Genomic DNA, 20,000 nt, shown 5'->3' with positions numbered 1-20,000 from the left:
TGATGAGAACGAAAAAGAGCTTAAACCAAAATAACCGAATGGTGTACGGCCAAGGATCATTACAAATTATGTTGAACGTTGGCACACAGACCCTGCCTGCCGCAGTATAAAAAGGTACAACAACACTTCCTGTCGCAACCATTAGAACGGTGGAAGGATCATTGTACCCGGTGGTGCGGCACCAGCGCTAGAGCCATTAGCACCACTGGCAGAACTGGTCACGGGCCATGGAGGGAATTTCCAGTCGAAGGAAAGGTATCGGTATTACTTATTGGTCAATTAGCTAAAGAAAACAAACGCACCGCCGAAAGCGGTTCTTCTTTTCTTATTTAGAGGGTTCTAATTCATCTTTCCAGACCCGAAAATGGTTCGGAAATGAATTTATGCAAAGCTGACATTCGACCTTTTGCTGTGGCATTTACAACAGGAGTGCTGGGGCAACATCATGGCCAGGTATGGGCAAATTCAACGCCATACAGAGTGCGCTTCCAGGGGAACTGAAGGAACAAGCCGCGTCCATGAAACTAACGTCTCATTTCATCACCCAAAAAATGTGTCAAAATCTCTACGAAAGTATGATCAAATTTGACGTGATCAAATGGGGAGGTGTAGCGGAATGAAGCGGAGAGCTTACAGTATCTGAAATTATGTTGGACGTTGCTTTGCTGCGCTCATCTCTTAAGACGGGCACTTGAACCGAAACATGCTTCAAGTATGTGCCTGTCCCTAATGAGCTGCTGCTCGCACTTTTCAATGCCCGATACCGAACCGTTAAGATGCCTCTCGCTCCCTCAGCAGATACCGGGCTACTCCAAGGTACTTTCAATTTTTCGCTGAAAGTGTTGACGAGTGCGGCAGCTCTAGTAATGAAACGGAACGTGCCGTCGACAGATTGGACAAGAGGAGCAGCAGTACACGGCAGCAATTCGATTTTTTGTTTCATTTCCTTCCAATGCCAGCTCATCATAATGCTCAGCCACAAGAAAGAAGGTCAAAACCGACACCGCGAGCGAACACGCTACGATTTTTGAGACGCGTTCGATTATGGTGGAAAGCAATTGAAGGAATTGAATGACGGACACTTGGTCCGATCTGGCTATGACAGAAGGATGCACTAGCCACAGCTGCAACGTGACTCTTCCACACAGGCAGCACAAGAAAGGAAAACTTGTCCTCTTTTACTTCTGCAACTGCCGACCAAGAACATTGCACAACTTGTACGGTTGTTTATTGAGGTCGAGCTGTTTAGTGTTTCAAGAAGATTCAAATGTCCAGCTTCCTCTCTAATTGAGACTCGACCACTTGGTTAAACATTCAATTCCTCTTTCCTCCAATTTCGTGTGCGTTACATCAGTAGCCTTCACCGCCAGCGCGCTTCTCTTCCCCTCTTTTGTTGGCCATCGATCCATCGAGATCCACGCCGCACGGAGAAGTGGCTGCTGCCTCCCGGGGGTATGCATTTATCTATTATCTCCGAATTTGCTTATGCTTCCTTTCCGTGATGGTTAATTGAGGCTTTGCCTTCAATTGCTACACCCAGTCGGCGAGGTCCGAAAATTACGATCAGCCGTAAGAGTAATTTGCGCTACCGTAGATCATATCTGTGTTACTTCATCTCCTTCCTTCCACTTCGTCAATCCCGCATATCCGGAGATGCATTTCGCATGACGATCACCACATGGCATTGACCGGTTGACTGGCTGGCTGGCTAGCTAGCTAGCTGGCTGGTGCGTTTTCTCGCATCTCGCACCCACAAACCCCCCCCCCCCCCCCCCCCCCCCCCCCCCCAGAGACTCTGTGGCGCAACGGTGCGCGCTGTGGGAGTTGCTAATGATTTCATTTCAGCCTTCATCCATCTACCAACCCCGACAACACACGCCTTTATCGAGCGTTGAGCGTTGATCACAACTTTGAGCGAAGAGCTAAAGACCTAGCAGCGCACGCCACCAGCGCAAGAGCTACGCCCTCCCGCGCCTTCGGAGCAACCGGAAACGAGCTGAATTCTTAATTAATACCTAAATGCCCAGTGTTTGACGTAGATGAAGGAGTTTTCATAGCGACACACACTTGCACTTTCGACACCAAATGGCCACGGTGGGAATACTAGGCGCACTCGACGATTCATTCATGATTTCTCATGATCCAGCGAGCAGCAGCAGCAAAGTTTTTCAACCGGCAAAAGAGATGTTGTTGTTGGTCTCAAAAAACAGCCGGGACTGTATAATCAACGGAAAAGCATATGCAGCACGAGATTTGCATAATAGAGCGAGCGAGGGAGCGAGTTGTTGCCGACCAATTAGCCGCTGTGCGAAGGTGAATGGCATGGGAGTCGGAGTATTGAGTGCGAGAGGAAGAAGGTGTGATTGCAGGAGTTCTGTGCCGATCGATGTTAAAAACACAATCACTTCTATGCGTTTGCTACTGCTCCAGCTTCCACAGATTTAAATGGACAGCAGAAGCAGAGGTTTATTCTTTAAATTTATTCTACTTATCCCTTCTCCAGACAACAACAATTAAATCTTGGAATCTGACGGTAATTTTTATTTTGTAGCGTTCTCTCTATAACCTTGCGTCCACACTATAAGAATCTAGGGAAAAATGTATGTAATTCTAGAAAATTGTCTAACAATTGAGCTGTCTAGCGGCTTTTTTCTAGCGGTTCCAATCGGTTTCAGACCGGTTCTGTCAAACTGGCCTATTGTTCTAGGCCTTGATTCTTATAGTGTAGACGATAATAAGAAGAATCGAACAATCTGGTTATAATCTGGTGGCCATTTCTATTTTCTACCGACCAAATTATAAAAATCTACCCCTAGAAACCGATTTTTGATCATACTGGATTGAAACCGATTGAAGAACCGCTAGCAAATGTGACAGCTCAATCGCTAGAAAAAAAAATGAGGTCTCCGAAACATTTTCTGCGCAGGATTCTTATAATCTGACCGCAGGGTTACGCAAAGCTTCTACAGCTGCAGTTAGAGTCTATAGAATGGCCACTTCCAAACCAAACTACCGTCAAACCTTCCACGCAGCCTAGCCTGCAACAAGAATCTTGTTTTATCGTCTCGCTTTTCTTATTTCGTCGTAAATCTCACGGTCAGTGATCGTGGAAGAAACCAGTTACGGCACCTTGTGCGCGCGCCCTTGTCTCTCTCTCTCTCTCTCTCTCTCTCTCTGTCTCTCCCGCGGAGCAGACGCCGAGCGCAGAGAATTTAATTAAAAAACACACAACCACACCTCCAACAGGGCATGGACTGGCGGGCTCCATATTCTCCAGGGGTTGACTGTATCAATTGGAAGCTCTTCCCTCCAGTCACGTCGCTGCCACTGAAGTAGTAAACCTGACTCGGGGTGGAGTATAATCCCCCACCCCCGGGGCTTGTGTTAAGAACAAGCGAACAGTGAACAAAACTTATTTGGCCAGCTGCTGCTGCTGCTGCTGAACGACCATCATAGCCGCATAGTTTATGAGTTCAAACTTCGGCTTCGAGTTGGCTCAATGTCTCGACATTATGAGCGACGGGTCTGTAGGTCCGGGGACCTTCAAAGCGCAGAGCACAACCTCCAGCGCTGCTGCGGCGAACAGCAATACGCAGCAAAGCGCGTAGTGCAGCCGATTGTGGCCAGCAATTGATAGGCCAGCTGCAGTGTGTTACTACTATATTGCGGCCACCGTCTTGGCTACTCACCAATTCGATCGAAGAAGGTTAGAACAGTTGATCCCGATATGTGCTGCCAGCCAGGCCTGCCAGAGTGTGTACTCGAGACAAACAACAAACCGATGGCGCCATTTGCGATTGATTTTGACTCCCTTCCTGTTTTGGATGCTCCCAAGAAGCTTCAGATCCTGTGAAATCCAGAGCAGACTCCCTGATAAAAAATGCAGTTCTCGTGGAATGAAGGACTTCTTTGAAAGATGAATAAGTATTCTCTGTCGATTTGTTACTCGCGTGGTGCTACGGCAATCTGTTTGTTGTTATCGGTGATAACGGAAAACACATGCTGTTCCGCATGAAGATTTCGCAACGTCTTGTTCGTGAATCTGTGCGACACCTGTGTACGACATGTGTTTTTCGGGGTTTTGTTTTTTGTTTCTTTTTTATCACCGACTGTTACTGTAGCAATTGATTTTGATTTTATCACAATATCGTCACCAAGCGTAGAGGTTTGCGATCTGTTACCAAATAGAACGGATTCTTGTAATTTATGAACAATATTGCGTAGAATTTTAAAAAGGAAAACGCGTGCATTTTTGCCTGTTCTTTGTTCAAACAATTTATTTACCAAAGTGAGCTCTTTTCGAGTGCTGGAATCATTCAGCTTTAGGCCACTTCACTACATTTTATCTCCATAGCACAGCATAGTGGCAACATTGTAGACCAACAACAAGTATCCAGTAATGATGATACTGTGTGTACTGTGAAGAGTAGTCTTCCACCGGAGTTGGAAACCTCATTGTACACACCAACAGCCACTAGAATAGATGAACTCCAAACATGCACAGGCCGGCATTCATATGCTGGTACCAGTACCAGTATATTCTTCTCGCAAAACCTCCGTTGGCAGTATAAATCCTCAGCCTTTTACAACATTACCACGACGACCCCTCGCTGGGTCAGGTCCATCACCGCTTTCTACTTCTTTCCCCCCACTCTGGATGCAAGCTCTTTTGTTAGACCGAACGAGTCGAATTGCAGCTGATGCTACGGCACCGTTAGTCATTGCATTGAGCTCAACATATTAATACCACTCCATGCACCCCCAAGGGGGTTGATGGTGTTGGTGGTTGCAATTGAGAATCTCCCGGCATTCCCCGAGTCCGATCTGTCTCTATGCTGTGTACTGTAAACAGTCGCGCTCGTCAGTTGCAAATGTATAAAACCTCGTCGCGGGGCCGTGGAATGTCTCTTGTGCGCCCTTTTGTGTTAGGAGATTAATGTACATCTCCGTGCAGCGACTGGGGTTCGTTAAAGGGTAGTGTTTGGGCGAAGATTCGCGCTTTGAGCAGTACGATGTAAATATAAATGGAAAGAAATCCATAAATCTAACAAACAGACGATGTTTTAAATACAATATTTTAGAAGATGGCTGATGATCTCATGTTTATGCTTTAGAATCAATGACCAAAGTATAAAAAACTTAATTGCAGCAAGTTGCCATATATTCGCTGACACTTTTCATATTGAAAATTCATCCGCAATAACGAATAAACATGAAACACGACATAAAAACATTTAAACATTTTACAACACACAATATTTTTAACATAATATAATTGTTAGGAAGACGGCATTTATTATTTGCTTTGTAGCATTTGATGAGCTGCAGAAGTCCTTTTCTGATAATAAATGAAATCTCCAAGAGCAGGTGCATTTTAATGAATTTTGAAACAACGCTGGGCAACGACATCATTTCTAAAATATCATTTTTTTTCTATCTTCTGACCAGTATCTTCTAAGGAACTAATTTGACAGCAACACCTACTAAACAGTATGTGTTTTTAGGGGTAAAAAAACGATACTGACAACAATGAAAATGACATGAAATGCCGAATATATCAGCATAGAAACTCAGCATAGAAAGCAGCTTGAATTTTAGAACACAAGCACCATGTGATGCCACGGTAATCTATCACTGTTCTGCGTCTATTGTTTCTTTATTGAACTGTTATTTATGTTTAGAAACAAATATTAAGTAACTTGTGAAAATTGGCTATTGATAATGTTCTATTACGTAGGTGTAAAAGATATTAATATTTCAACCGATTAATAATTGATTGATACAATTACTAACTAAAGAGAAGTGATCTAAACTATCTCTCACTCTACCCTTTTAAGTAATTCAACAAGAATCCCATAAATTGCATCGCATTCAAAAGCACATTTATGTTTTTAATACCTCAATTCCCCCTTAAAACAAAAGAACCAGACGTGAATACCAAAAGAACATACAAATGAACTATTTCACCCCAAACCTGTGACGTACAGGAACGAAGCACGAAGTCCTATAACAGGTAAATGACCGGTAGCAATCACCATCATCACCAGCGCTCCCTCCCCCCTTCCGTAAGGCCATTTGAATTGGCGTCTGCCCTACTTAACCCATCGCTTTTTCGATCCTACATGTCTGTCTGTGCACTTGCAGCAGCAGCAGCACCAACAGCAGTAACTAAACAACGAGCTCTGAAACCAAAGTCCATGTTCACAACCCCTCCGTTAGTTGACGAATGGACGGACGTAATGGGGCTTCTGTTTCTGTTCGGGGGTGCGGGCCGGATAGAAAAAAGATTAGATACATAAACCAAAAACACTCACATCCACAACACACTGCTGCCCGTGCTGGGCAACCTCCCTTAGTAGCACAGGTGACAGGCATTTGACCGAGAATGCATTCATGCCACATTCGCGTTTCGCGAGCTGCAACAACATGCCAATTGCTTGCAGCACGCGATATATTCCTCCACCTCTTCCGCAAACACTTTCGGGAAACCGGCAACCGGCCAGGCCACAAAAAGAACCGGAGCAAAACAGACAGGTAAACAACATTATGCTGCTGCTGCTGCTGCTGCTGCTCCGATGCTGATAAAAGAACGAAAAACTGTGTCACGAAAAATGCGAAAGGGTGCAGTGGTGGTGGTGGCATATGAAGCGCCATAAAAGAAAGATAAGAGCATAGGGGACAGCACCGAGTAGCACCATCGGCAGCAGCATGTTGAGGCGTAGCACAAGAAGAACGAGATAAAAACAAGTCCAAGCGTGCAGTGGCGGCCATGATTGACCGACGAGGGAGAGAGATCACAGAATGGCCACGATCATCACAACACAACCCGGGACACGCACCAACACTCGGATAGAATATGCATGCGTGAAGGTGGATGAGCAGAGAGACGCAGCTGAGATGTTGAAAACGGGACCCCCGCGGCGCGACGATTCTTTCCCGGTTTTCCATGACACGTCTTCGCATGCATGATGCTGCCTGCGCCGTCTGCCTGCTTGGTGGGAGAGCATTCGTCGTCACCGTCGTCGCCAAGATACACCACCTCTAGGCCTGCTTCTCGAGTGAAAGAACGAAACACAGTTACGTTAATCATCATTAGCCCTTTTCGAAGTCGAAGAAGGAGTTGGTTGCTCGCTGCTAGGAGAGCAGAACATCGGGGTTCATTCCCTGGCCATCACCAGCAGCAGACAGACATGACACATGCCTTCACAATCGCACCGCGACACACGTGGCTGGAAAGCGTAATGAAGAGAATGGCAGCGACACCGTCACCGTCGCGAAACATCGGGCACGGGTTCAATGGCACTCTCCCCCGACACTCTCTGACACATCACATCCCACAGCAACCTCTGCCGCGCTCCAGAGTCCATCGAAACTGTGTGGCTTTTTGCTGTTGTTGTAAGCAGTAACATGCTCAGGATGCTCTTCGCGGAACGTGAATTGGCCAATTGGCAAACGGACTTTCTTCAGATCACAAACCATCTTCAGACATCGCCATCGCTTTTTAATCGCTTCGTGCTCAAGACGCACCACTCGGCAGCATCTTTGCCTGTGGAGTGGTGTCTAACTGGACGAGGAGTGTGTCTGTGGCAGATACTTCTCTCAGCAGAGCTTTGCCTTTGTGAAGGGGGTGTCCACGAGGCTCACACTCTGACAGGAAAAATATAAACGAAAAAAAAACGGCCCTCCCTGACCCACTTCCAGTGTCAAATGGCAGTGAGGTGGTGGCTAGAAGAATCCAAGCCTGCTGCAAGCCTGAGCCTCAAGTCTGGTGGAGAAAACGGGCGACGAGCGCGATTAGTGTCAAGAGTGAGTGAGTGAGTGAGTGAGAACAAGTTGCCCATCTTGGGTTGCCATCTTGGTTGCCATCTTGTGGGGCCTCTGCTAAGCAAAAAGAGCACCAACCAACTACAGATACCCTACCACGCAGTGGCCTTTCGAAGCCGATGATGGAGCAGCAGCGAACACTTGCCCTTAACACCTCTGAAAGCTGCTACTGGTGGTGGAGAGGCAAAATTCTTGAGTAGCGGGATTTAATGATAAGAAGAACCAATACATAAGGAGTCCAATGCGTTGCGCGTGGTGCGTGGATCACGGGATTACCAGTTCGGTGCACGCTCTATCTCCCACCGCCCCACCGGCAATGCCATGGTCAAGAGCTTTGCTAAAAAAAAAATAAACTCTTCGCTGACCGTCACCACCACGCATCAGGCACCTTGTTTACTGCCGCAGCCGACTTGCTAAGCACATGATGATTTTGGGAAAGAATAGCCTGCATAAGAGCCGACCCCGAATGATGCCCTCCAAGAGCAGCGAACCACGAAAACGCAGTAGCCACGCTACAGAAAAAAAAAAACCATAGGTTTGTTTTAATGTTAATGGCCACTAATTGATGGTTGGCCTACTTTACGGGCGCACTAAACGCCCGAACATTTTGTGGAGGGAGAGGGGGTGTCGACAGCCAGCCATCTGCTCAAAGGTAATCGCTTGTTCTGCTTGTTTGTTCGAAGTGCATTCAATGCGAGCGGCTGCCTCCTTCAGACGCTGAAACCAATCAAGGGGGAAACTATTGCACCGTAAAACCACTTTTTGTCATTATCTCTAGACTGTTTGCCACACAATTTGACACTTTCTACCTAAGTATGATGTTCCTTTGAATCGGAAATCGGGTCATGACGGATGGGAAAACGATCATCTTGGTGTCGAGAGAATGTGGTTGATTGTTTCCAGTTGTAAGAACTGAGAATTAGGAGGTAGTTTCTATGCTCTATTTTTCCTGAGTTGTTGCAATATTAGATTGTAACCTTAGATATAGGAAGAACTTTCAAAAACACTAAGAAATGGAAAAAAAGTGTCAGAATAGTAAATTATGGGTTCAAAATTAATGATATCCATACACCAATCATCAAAAGTGCTGAACTAGTGAATAAACATGCTTCGAACAAGGAAATAAATGATCAGTTTAATTTAAATTTGCAAAACAAAAAAGATAATTTAGAACGCCACATACCAATGTAGAACGTTTTGTGAGAACCAAAAAAGGCGTCGATGATTAACTGATTAATTTATGGAAACGAAAACATCGTCCAGTATGTCACGGTTAGACGCTCTTTGCCATTCACCGCAACAACAACGGTAGCTTCTTCCTCATTTCGAGAGGAAAAAGCACCAATGATGTCACCCCTGTGTTGTGTGTAATTCGCACTAAACTTTTCATTTTATTGGACTCAATGGGGACTCGTTAGCGGGTATGGGGAATATTCTTACACTCCATACACGTCAGTTCGGTTAATTTGTTGGTACCATTTTGCCTGAAATGCAGTCCGTAAAATGGACGAGTGAATGAGGAGCAAACTTCCAGCACCAGGACATGTTTTTCTAGCATTCAAAAGCTACCGATTTGTGAAAAATATACTAGACGAAATATAAACACAATTTTAAATATTCATTTATCGAACCATAGAGTGTTACGATAACACTTAAAACACATCTGAAAATACCGTTTTTGACAAGTTTTTTTTTGGGTATAAATTAGGTTCATTATGGATTGTGAAGAAATCAAAGTACGTTGATTCAGCAAAAAAAAACTTCTTGAACTCCATTTCCTAAACTATACTTTTTTCTAACTAAACGTAAAAACAACTGATCAAGGAACAACGGTTGCTACGACTATCTCTCCGAAAAACCCCGTCCCCGTCCGATGTTGCCGCGGTCTATCGACTTGGTGACGAAACTCCAGCATGGTTACTCTGCTCTCGTGCTTACTTAAAGAGGGTTACTACTCTTTACCGGTTCAACCGAAGCATCCAAAAAACCATGGAAAGTTGTATACAGTCCGAGATAAATACACGACAGAGAGAAAAAGAGCGCAGCATCGCGCGTCGACGCGTGCCACAATGTTTACCAAAAAACCATTCAGTGGCGTGTACGCGCGCGCGCACACCTTGCTCCACTCACCCCACACAACCCCTTTAGTGGAGTGGGTGTGCTGGAAGCGACAAAACATAAAATATACACTCAAAAAAAAAAGCCACCACAAGCATTCCACGGCAAATATTTCCAGTAAACAAGATCAGTGACGGCCCGAGTGGGTGGTGGAAGCATTAGAACGCACGATTTGAAGGTAATTTTTACGCTAAAACACAAAACACGAGCGGGACGAACACCACAACAGAAAAACCGGATGCGCGATGGTGATGAACAAGAAAACCGTTTGTGTCACACGTTATTTACCTTTTCCCTGCGCCACGCTCTAGCCGACGACGAGTGTTTGGCTCGAGTGTAAATAACACACAATAACGATCGCCAGGTGGGGGAGGGGGGGAGCAGGAGGAGTGGAGGCCTCCCCCCGGGGGACGGGTAGCACGTGCGATAAAACACGGAAACGTTACGCAGCGGTGACACCGGAAAGCGAACGAAATAACAAACGAAAAACTGCTGCTCCCTGTACCGCACAGAACGGCGCACCGGGAAATGGAAAATCCCAAACGGGGAGGCCATGGAAAAGTTCTAAATCAGCTCATGGGCTCCGAACCGAACAATGCACACCGCGCGATTCAACGACCATCAACGACCATCGTCTCGACGCCGGTTACGGTTGGCTGGTGACCACGAGCTCGCTTTTCCGGTCAGTAACAGAGGCTAACTGCAACCTTTATCTATTCTCCTCCGGCTAGATAAAGCCAACCAGTGCCGACACATTGTAGTCAGCTTCTCAACACAAGCAGGCACGTGCCAACATTACCTCGCCACGAGATAAATCTGGAAAAACCTTCGCCAGCACCGCGCGCACGTCGATAGATTCACCTCGCTCGCTCGCTCGATTCCGCTCCAGCGTGTGCGAGGTGGCATTAGAAACATAACAACAAAAAAAAAGCGACCACGGATACCACGCGAACGCGAAATTACAAACCCACAACCCACGGTTAAAGAGATGTTTGCTTCGATTGAACGCCGGCTTTTCGAAAGTAATCCCCACGCAACCAACACATCCGCAGCCTCCTCGGGACGTCCTTGAAGCGCTCAGCGTCGTGTCCTTGGCAGCAGTGCACGCGGACCGACCAGCGCAGAGCATAAGAAGCCATGCTCCAATTTCCCTTTGTTGTCTGCACTCTGGGGCTCTCCCGGTGTACGCAAATGAATCGGCGCTGTGCTGCTGCTTTTTTCGGTGCACAGAGGACCACCACGGTTGGCGGTGCCTGAAACAATGACACATTTACATCACATTATGATGCTGCTGCTGCTGCTGCTGCTGCTGGTGCTGCATTATTTCGCACGCTCGCCAGCCAAGCGAAAGAGAGAAGATGCAGCAAAACCACAACAGAGGGCCCTCCCGTGTCCGTTGTCACCGCGCGTTATTGCAGCAATCTAATCCCAATCCGGTCCGGTTCTGTCCTCAAGAGAGGGCAGCAACATAGGAAGCAGGCGCCAGCCAGGGGAGGTTGCTACGTGGGAACCACACTCTACTTGCCCTACTTCTGTGCGAGCCCTCCATTAATGACATTTTATGCTTGAAAGGAAGGTGGAAAGTTATCATAATGTATAGCGCGCTCCCCGGTGGACCCCCGGAAAACGTGACAAGTGTGGAAACTTTTTGGAAACACCAACTTTGGAAGCGTCCACGCCAGTTTTCCAGTAAACAGTCGCACGTTTTGACGATGTATCTCTCTCTCTCTCGCTGCCCAACGGATCCCAAGCAAAAACGGTTGACTGACGCGCCGATGCGCAATCTTTTCGCATGAGACGACCTTGGCCAGCACCGCCAGCACGCACGCAATGATAATAATCCTTTCTGGTGCTGCTGGTGCTGCTGGTGCCGCACCACAACGCAGATTTGGAAAACGCCTTCGGTGGTGTCTGCAGAGAAGGGAACAATATGTTCGGAAGCAGAACAACAAATTTTCGGTATAATGTAAGGGCCGTAAAATCGAATTACAACGCTTCCGCCGTAAAGGTGAGCCAGGGCAGGCAGGTGCTGCGGCCATCTTCTTATTAAAACGTACCTCAACCCCCCCTCGGACCGGACAAGAATGAAGGTCTTTGCACGCTTCCTAGATGATAGCGTGGATTGGACGGGCCGGCACATAGAAGGCTGGGGGGGTTTATTGAACTGGAGCCCGCGAAGATCCAATAAATTTGAAACCAATTACCACGGGAGGGAGGCAACGAGTGACGACTGCCTCGGGGTGATCGTGGAAGTGAATTTGATGATTCAACAAACTCGGCCGCTACCGGTCAGCGCCATCCACTGGTTGGTTCATGGTCGCTTGAAAACCATTCTTGAAACGTCATCTCCGTCCTGCGGTGCTTGCTCAGGTGGCCTTGGATTGTTGTAAAACCCAATCTAGCGGGGCCTACTTCTTTCATTGGGCAACAACAAAAAAAATAAAAGGTGCCCAGTGGACGGCGACAGAATTCAGGCCAACACAGCAACCAAGCGCTGGGAATTGTTTGCTTCATCGTTCATTTCGAGTGTATCGGAGATGGCTGGGCATTGGGGAGCATTTGATCGACAATTTATGCTCCATTATGTTTAATTAATGATCACCGTGTGGGTGCGGTATCTGCCCCATTCATGGTCTTTGATGTGAACTGAAAAAAAAACGTTTAGATCAAAGAGTGCTGGCGCGGTGCGGGATGTTGCTCGAAAACTATCACCAACAGTTTCAAATATTTATGCAAAATTTACGACTTATTATCGTAATTTCTCATCCTGCGAGTGAGAAACGGAAAACTGATTCCCCAAACATTCCACTGTGCTTATGCTGCGGCGCTATACGGCGTATGTTGCGCATGGGAAAAGGGCAACCCCTTTTTTCAACACATTCGCCCGGTGGCGTTGATGTTTGTATGCGCAATGAGGAAAAACAGAGGAAAAACCATAGCAAAGAGGCACCTACCGGCTGTCGTTCGTCGTCGTCGCCGTCGATGCGTTGTTGGTACACTTTCTTCCTCGGGTCGCCAGCAGCAGCAGCCTCGCGCTCTCGTTCTCTCTCTCTCTCTGCTCGCGGCACACGGAGAACGCACGCTCGCAGCAACACCACACCAAAAAAAAACCTCTTCGGCACAAAACAAAGAAGCCCAAGAACGGAGCCGCAAACTCGCTACTCTCGGCAAAGATGGCAACCGAAACTTGCACTTCACGCAACCTCCTTCACCACACCACCGCCGTAGTGCTTATCCTTGCTCAGAAGGGTGCAGTTTTCATTCAACTTTTTTCCTTCCAAACACCAGCCACCACCGCCCACACGCCTCCCTCTTCGCTAGCACACAATTCTGACCCCGTGCTCACGCACGCACGCACGCACATGCACACACAAGCGACACGGGACACAAACGGATGCTGCTGGAGATGAGGGCTTCCGAGCCCCGCGGAGGCTTTAGCGGATCGAACGGTCGGTTAACGGTCACTTCACTAGCGGTGCAACATTTTCCAGAACTGTGAAAATACACCCACACTCGCCTTCGACAACAATTCACGCTCCCGTGCCGAGGTTTCTCAACCGCCGCCGTTCCGAGAAATCTTGGCGCACCGACCGACCGACCGAACGACGAGCCCTGAGCGACGAAGAAAACAGAATGAGGGCCGTGCCACATGAAGCGCCAGCTCCGGTGTAAACTGGACTACAACCCTGAAATTCGCCAGAACACTGCAGGCTGGGCCACGTAAAGCGTAAGGGAGTTTCTACATTAGCAGAGCATTTTTGTTGTGTTCTGGAAGAGAGAGGTGGTAGAAGGTATGTACTAGTTACGTAAAAACTCGCATCACTTCATCTCATCTCCTATTCTAGATGTTTTAAACGTCTCTGACAAATTTGATCGGTTATTTAGCAACTTATGCAATTTTTTGAACATGTAGATGTTGTGTTTAGAGAGGTAGATATTGTGTAAATTTGTAGATAATAATCATTACAGCTTATTTTCAAAGATTTTTACAGATAACAGAGTTAATTACGGTAATAGCTAACGCCTGAGGCGATCCGTTTTGTGTTTTGTTTTATTAGATCACATTGCATCAACAAATTCAAGATCCGTCGTGTTCAGTGGGTGCTGTCAAATGGAATGTTTACAAAAATTGTGCCCAGAAACAGCAAAGTAGCCGACCGAATTTTCCTAATTTTCCTGTACCGCTCGAGCGAGAAAAAACCACGGTACGGGAAATTGTGCTGGTGCTTGGTGTGCAGATAGCTTCCCGTCTTGTGCCACCCTTGTAAATCCACTTCTTCATCATGGACACTCCCGTCGGGCGTCGCCGGAGTAATTCTCGCGTGAACGCCGAAGACCAGGCGCTGGATCAAATCGCCAAGGAGGGAGAAGCTCGCCTCGCGGCCATCCGGCAAGCACGAGCGGAGGCCCGCGAGATCCGGATGCGCGAGCTGGAACGCAAACACCGGGCACAGGAAGTGAACGCCGACCGTGCGTTCGATCTGCAACAGATGGTCGCCACAACGGAAGGAGCCGCACCTGCTCCGGGTGGGAAACCCGGTGGTAACGTCATCCTGCCCTCCACCAGTTGCTCCAACGCCCTGCTAGCATCCCGCATCGAGCGTGCCGTCACCGATCTGGCCTCGTCGAGTGCAAAGATCGTTGCCAGCTCGAACAATCCGGCCACCACGAAGGAAGAGCTGCTACAATGCATGTCGAACAATCTGCAGGAGGTACGGGACTGTTTCCGCTCGAACATGGTGGAGTTGGCGCAGCTCGATAACGATCGGACTGCCTGCAGCTATCAGATTGAGATGCTAAAGGACTCGCTGAACGACGTGGAGGAAGAGTTGGCGCAACTGCAGCGCGAATATCGCGACAAATGCAAGGATCGCGAGGCGACAAAGCGAGAGAATGACAAATTGCTCGAGGAGATTCGACTCGTTCAGGGGCAGCTGCAGGAGCGCGATTCGCTGATCGCCAAGCACGGGCTAATCATAGTGACCATCGAGAATGAGGACGGCACGGATGCCCATCGGGCGCTGGTTAGCAACGAGAACGCTGACCTACTAGGATCCGCCACGGGTTCGTTGGATACTCGCCTTCAGCAGTTCGCGAAGGAGAAGGCCGAACTGCAAGCACAGCTTCAGACCGTACAGGAGGAGCTGAAGGAAATCAAAAGCAAAGGGCGCCGGTCGGTGCCACCGGGTGGTGTGGACGATGACTACAATGAGGACGCGCTGCGAGAAGCCAACAAGCAGATCAACGAGTACCGAAACCGGCTGCAGAGTGCGATGAAGGAGAATGGAAACCTACAGGCCAGCCTCGCACGCGCCGAATCGCTGGTGATTCGCTTCCGCAGCACTGCCGAGGCATCCGAGAGGGCCGAGAACGAGCTTAAGCTGGAGCGTCGCAAGCTGCAGCGGGAAAAGCGTGAGGCGGAAGAGCGTGCGGACGAGCTCGAGACTACCAACAACCATCTTCGGACACGACTGGAAAAAATGCGTTCCTCCAAGAACGCACTGCTGAAGTCGCTCGACAGGCGGCACGATGAAGACTGTTGAAGACGCTGGTGGCGCGAGCTGGTTCCAGGTCACGAGTATTAAGCCGCATTATGTTAACCTTTTTTTCCATTTTAGCAGCATTACTGAGGAGCATTTTTGTTTGTATTATTATTTCGGCGCGTGATAGAGACTAGTTGTGTTATCGGCATCGAACCAATGGCGACACACGCTTTAAGCAACTGTGCGATCTTGCAAAGGTCTTCGAATCCAATGAAAGACCATCATCATAACGTAACACCAAGCATAGTTATGGACAAGACAGATCAAAAGAACCATCCCCCTCTCCGCCCCCCCCCTCCCCCTTCCCTTCCTTTTCTGAGATGCAATGCTCGCCACTACTGCACGGAGTAGGCAGGGCAGGGCAGGAATGTAGGCAAAGCAATCCGGTGCAATGCGTTGCCATAGCGATATGGGCGTGCAAATTCCTATTCCCGTTTGCTTCCAAAGTAGTACATAATATGCGCTAAGTGCCAGCATGCCATGCCGCGGAGTATCTGCCAGCCAGCGCCTTCCGATGACCGAAATGCAGGCAGCGTTGTATGTATCTTGTAGCTGTTAAGGACACTTTATACAAACAATGCCACACTGTATAGAGAAGCATTTATAAGGATAAATTAACGAGTTAACGACCGATAGAGAAGGCATGTCTATTGTTTAAGTTGTTTGTATGTAAAAAATTTCCACCACGACAGCGGCGATCATCGGTCGTTTTGACGAACGGGATAAATACTCCTTGTAACTAATCCGGCTAATCTTTGCTGGCGTCGCCGACGTCACCGTTAATCTTCTCCAAGAGCTTCTGTTCCACAATTCCCCCCCCCCCCCTCCCACCCCTGCCCTCTTTTTTGGTCAACGGAATCATAAATGTAGCAAATGATAAATAAATGGAATGCAAAACTGAACAACCAGCGGATTCGTTCCAAAAAGCTATTTTACGCGGCATTTGCAATGTATAAGCATGCATTCTTCTGACTAAGAAAACTCCAAGAATACCTTCAAGTAAACACATGGTGTAGGATGACATCATACACGGATGATCGTACATGATCAATGATGATGTCATCATGAGCAGGACCTATCTCGGGAGAGCATTTTATGATGACGGCAGAACATCGCTTGACTCGAGCTAGAGTTGGACCTGGATGACAAATTACCGTCGCATAGGAACCTCACAATCCCCCAACCCTTCTGGACGGAGCATTGTAGAATCATATGCAAAGCATCGTAACATAAAAACTGGAATATAGATACTTAGTATAGTTTCTATTACTTTTTATTTAGTAGTTTAGTATTTACTGGTTGAACTACTGGTTTTCTAAATTGCGAATGATTTTTTACTACTATTTTACTCTTTAAGTAAAGTTGTTAAACTGTTTCGCACTACCTTACACTTTTTGAACAAAATAGTCGAAACTATTAATTTTTTTCACTTCAAACAATACAATTTTCATTCATTACAATTTACAGCTCTCAACACTTTTGAAACCCGAAATTTAAAAAAAAATGCCGGTGTTATCTATTTTACAAAGATTTATAAAAAACATAACAGAATATCAGAGGAATCAGCGATTATCCTGTTCAAGAAAATATTGTTGAATTATTCGTCAAAAAAGATCTCAAAAATTACCTTCTGTTGTCCCAAGCTTATCTTCTTTTTACACTGGTCGAATGGTCATTCAGAATCAGTAAACGACTCGAGATGAAGAGAGTTTGCTTTGTTGGTTCCTCAGTTAAAGCATCTCGCATTAGTGAAGAGAAAATTTAACCCAGAATCTCAACTGAAATATGTTCATAATATGTGCTCTCTAAACAGTGATAGTTCAGAAGAAAAACGATCTGTCCCAAACCATCGATATTCCATATTCCTTGAAATCGTCCACGATCTATTAACTATTGTTTTCACTTTACACCAACGGGCACCCGAGGTTCGCTTCACTTCAGTTCATGGGGCACACTGGCACACCCCAGGGGGCCCGCTATGGTGGTCAAGTTCACTCTTAATTTCAGGTGGTTCAATTTCACCTACACCAAAAAGGAAAACAGAAAGGAACATCATTATTGTCTTGTTGGCAGAATTGAAGATGTACCCCCCAAAAAAAACACCGATCCAACCCGGTTGGTGGTGGTGGCATCTACTTAAGATGCTACCAATTTAACGAACCATAGCGCACCGCAGTTTCTCTGTTTAAAGCGAGAAACGCCGGCTGGAGAAGCATGGTGCGATTTCAAAATCAAAAGCCATCGAAAGAAAGATCCTTCCGTAAAGATGCTACCATCTTGAACACATCGCGACACACCAACTCACGCTAGTTTACCAGGCCCCTGTGACCGGGGGTTGCCTTCTTTACGGTTCGCTGGTCGGTCGCGGTCCCCGAACTGCTTTTCATTCATTTTCATACCACACACGGCGGGTTCGGGTCGGGTCACCAGGTCAGGGAAGGTGAGGAAAAATTGTAGTAGCCATTGGCTGTGACGGCGATAGGAAAGAAATGCGACAACGCGAAGCACACTTGGATGGAAATCGAAAGCGCAACCAACCAACCACTTATGCGCCCCCATGGGAAAACCCTTTCCCCCTGCTCCCATGGTGGGTGGAGAGAAAGTGGAGTGTGGAAGTGTGCATTCCTTTCCTGAGGACACTCTTCAGGACAATGGCTCGGAGTGAGCAAACCCCATGTGCCAGGTTACCACGGTAGCACACGGTAGATTTATGACCAAAAACACAAAACGTCCATCCCTTCTCGGCCACGGAGTACCGGAAACGCAGGGACCCCATAGGTCCAATCAATAACCCTAATCATCGATGATCCAACTCCGTCGGCTGGATGCTGGAGCCCCGTCGAACCGCGCGAACGAGCGGCAATAAACCATCAGCCCGACCAACATCGGCATCGAACAGATTGTTTCCACTTTCACTCCATTGAGCGCCACATTTCCCGGAGTCGCGCCTAAACACCACACGTGTGCTACGAGCATACCATGTGCTGCACTTCCGTGTACTTCCGTACGCTCTCTGTACTCACTCGCGGTGGCGTTTAGCAGGACAAACATGTCCCGCGAGAGCGATTCGTTTCGTTACCACCACCTTCTCGCGGTGGTGCCCATTGTTAATCTCCATTACTTATCATTGTGCGCCAGGTGTAATCCGCCCGGCCTGGCCTGCCCAGGCGCCTACTACTACGCGAGCGTGATCCGGCTGCGCCATATGGGCGCGTATGACTATGGCGCTATTATTGCATAAAACTCACGGAATTCCCACCTACCAAACCCCATGACCCGTTTTCGCACGCTAGTTCCGACGGGTGGTGGTAGAAAATAAGATACCAAGGCAAGAAACCAAAAAAACAAAAAAACAACAAATGGTTGAAAAGCTCTTCGGCCAAAAACGCGATCGCCCCTCCAACAAACAATCGCCCGCCGCATCGATGACGATGTCGCGCTGCCGATGTGAAAAGTGAAATGCGCTGCGGTTGCGGGACCCGATTTCGGCTGTTCGGTGGCCGCGGTTACTCAGACTCCCTTCCAGATCACCAGATAATCGTAGGGGGAGGGCTCGTTCGCGATCAACCGGCAGCAGCAGCAGCAGCCGCGAGTAAGTTTGGCCCGCAGCGCCGTTGATCGCAGTCGCAGTTTGTGAACGGTGCAGTAAGCATGCCTTCTACCGGAAATGGGCGCGCACGTAAGAGGGTTAGTGAGATTAGTGCGATAAGTACTGCGCACTGTCTACTAGTTCTGCTACTGGTAATCGCTGTAGGTGATCGTGCAGGCGCCATCAACTACCGGAAGGATACGGGGTAAGTGTTATCGTCGTCTTCTTGTTGCGTGTCTTGTGTGGTACTCAAACGCGTGTTATTACGTACGACGACCAGTTATGCGACCGATGGAAGGGATCAGTTCGTGTTCCGGGAACCGGCAACATCGGCAACAAGTGTTGGCCCTCGACCCGGTACCGTGATTCAGTTCCAGGCCGAGGATGTGAAGCGTACCGGGCGTGTCCGTTTCGGGGACGTCGGGGCGGATAGTTATCCCGCAGCCAGTGCGCACTATCCGGGAAGTTCCAGCTCCGCCAGTGGTAGTAATTTCTTCGGTGCATCCGCACCGGTGTCCAGTGGCAGTTCCCCAAATACTGCACCATTCTCGAACCGTGATCGTGAGCGGGATCAGTTCTACACGGTCGGTGCATCGATACAGTTTGCCGGCAATGCAGATGCCGTTATCACGCCACCTCCACCTCTAGCGGCACCATCGATATCTGATGGACAGTCGGCCAGTTATCAGCAGAAAATTAAACGAAAAAAGAACAAGTACAAGTACCAAGCCAACCAGAAGGTCTACAATGTGCCCGGAAACTCGGTAGTGGATCAATCACAATACGCTCCGTATCTGGGTGGTGCTGGTGGTCAACGGTTTGGAGGTGTCGCTCTACAATCTGATTATCCGACGGCAGGAGCAGTGGTGGACAACTCGATTGGGAACTATCCGGAGCTCCAGCGGCAACAGTATCCGTTCAGTATG

At 47.9% G+C, this 20,000-nt stretch overlaps 3 protein-coding genes across 6 annotated transcripts in view; 2 read left to right on the top strand and 1 right to left on the bottom strand.

Moving 5' to 3' along the window:
• LOC126578750 (prominin-like protein) overlaps positions 1-13,549 on the bottom strand; it is a 40,891-nt gene extending 27,342 nt beyond the window's left edge. For 3 of the 4 annotated variants that reach the window (XM_050241633.1, XM_050241637.1, XM_050241636.1), the window contains exon 1: positions 12,897-13,549. The gene's annotated coding sequence lies outside the window, so the exon portion shown is untranslated. Of the gene's footprint in view, positions 1-3,689; positions 3,813-12,896 lie in introns of those variants that run through there. The other variant, XM_050241635.1, reaches the window with a different exon arrangement.
• A 536-nt stretch (positions 13,550-14,085) lies between these two features.
• Positions 14,086-16,337, top strand: LOC126578758 (leucine-rich repeat flightless-interacting protein 2-like). The gene has a single exon (XM_050241647.1). It carries the CDS (start codon positions 14,226-14,228, stop codon positions 15,483-15,485), a length of 1,260 nt encoding a protein of 419 aa, XP_050097604.1. The 5' UTR covers positions 14,086-14,225; the 3' UTR covers positions 15,486-16,337.
• Positions 16,338-19,136: 2,799 nt separating this feature from the next.
• Positions 19,137-20,000, top strand: part of LOC126576643 (uncharacterized) — a 1,651-nt gene continuing 787 nt past the window's right edge. Inside the window, exons 1-2 of the mRNA XM_050237949.1 lie at positions 19,137-19,279; positions 19,355-20,000. The exon at positions 19,355-20,000 is cut by the window's right edge and continues 479 nt beyond it. Of these exons, the coding sequence (XP_050093906.1) occupies positions 19,137-19,279; positions 19,355-20,000 (789 nt within the window). The remainder of the gene's footprint in view (positions 19,280-19,354) is intronic.

This window comes from Anopheles aquasalis, chromosome 3 (genome assembly GCF_943734665.1).
Source record: "Anopheles aquasalis chromosome 3, idAnoAquaMG_Q_19, whole genome shotgun sequence".
In the NCBI taxonomy this organism is placed as follows: Eukaryota; Metazoa; Arthropoda; class Insecta; order Diptera; family Culicidae; genus Anopheles; species Anopheles aquasalis.
This window is presented reverse-complemented; position numbering and strand designations above follow the sequence as displayed.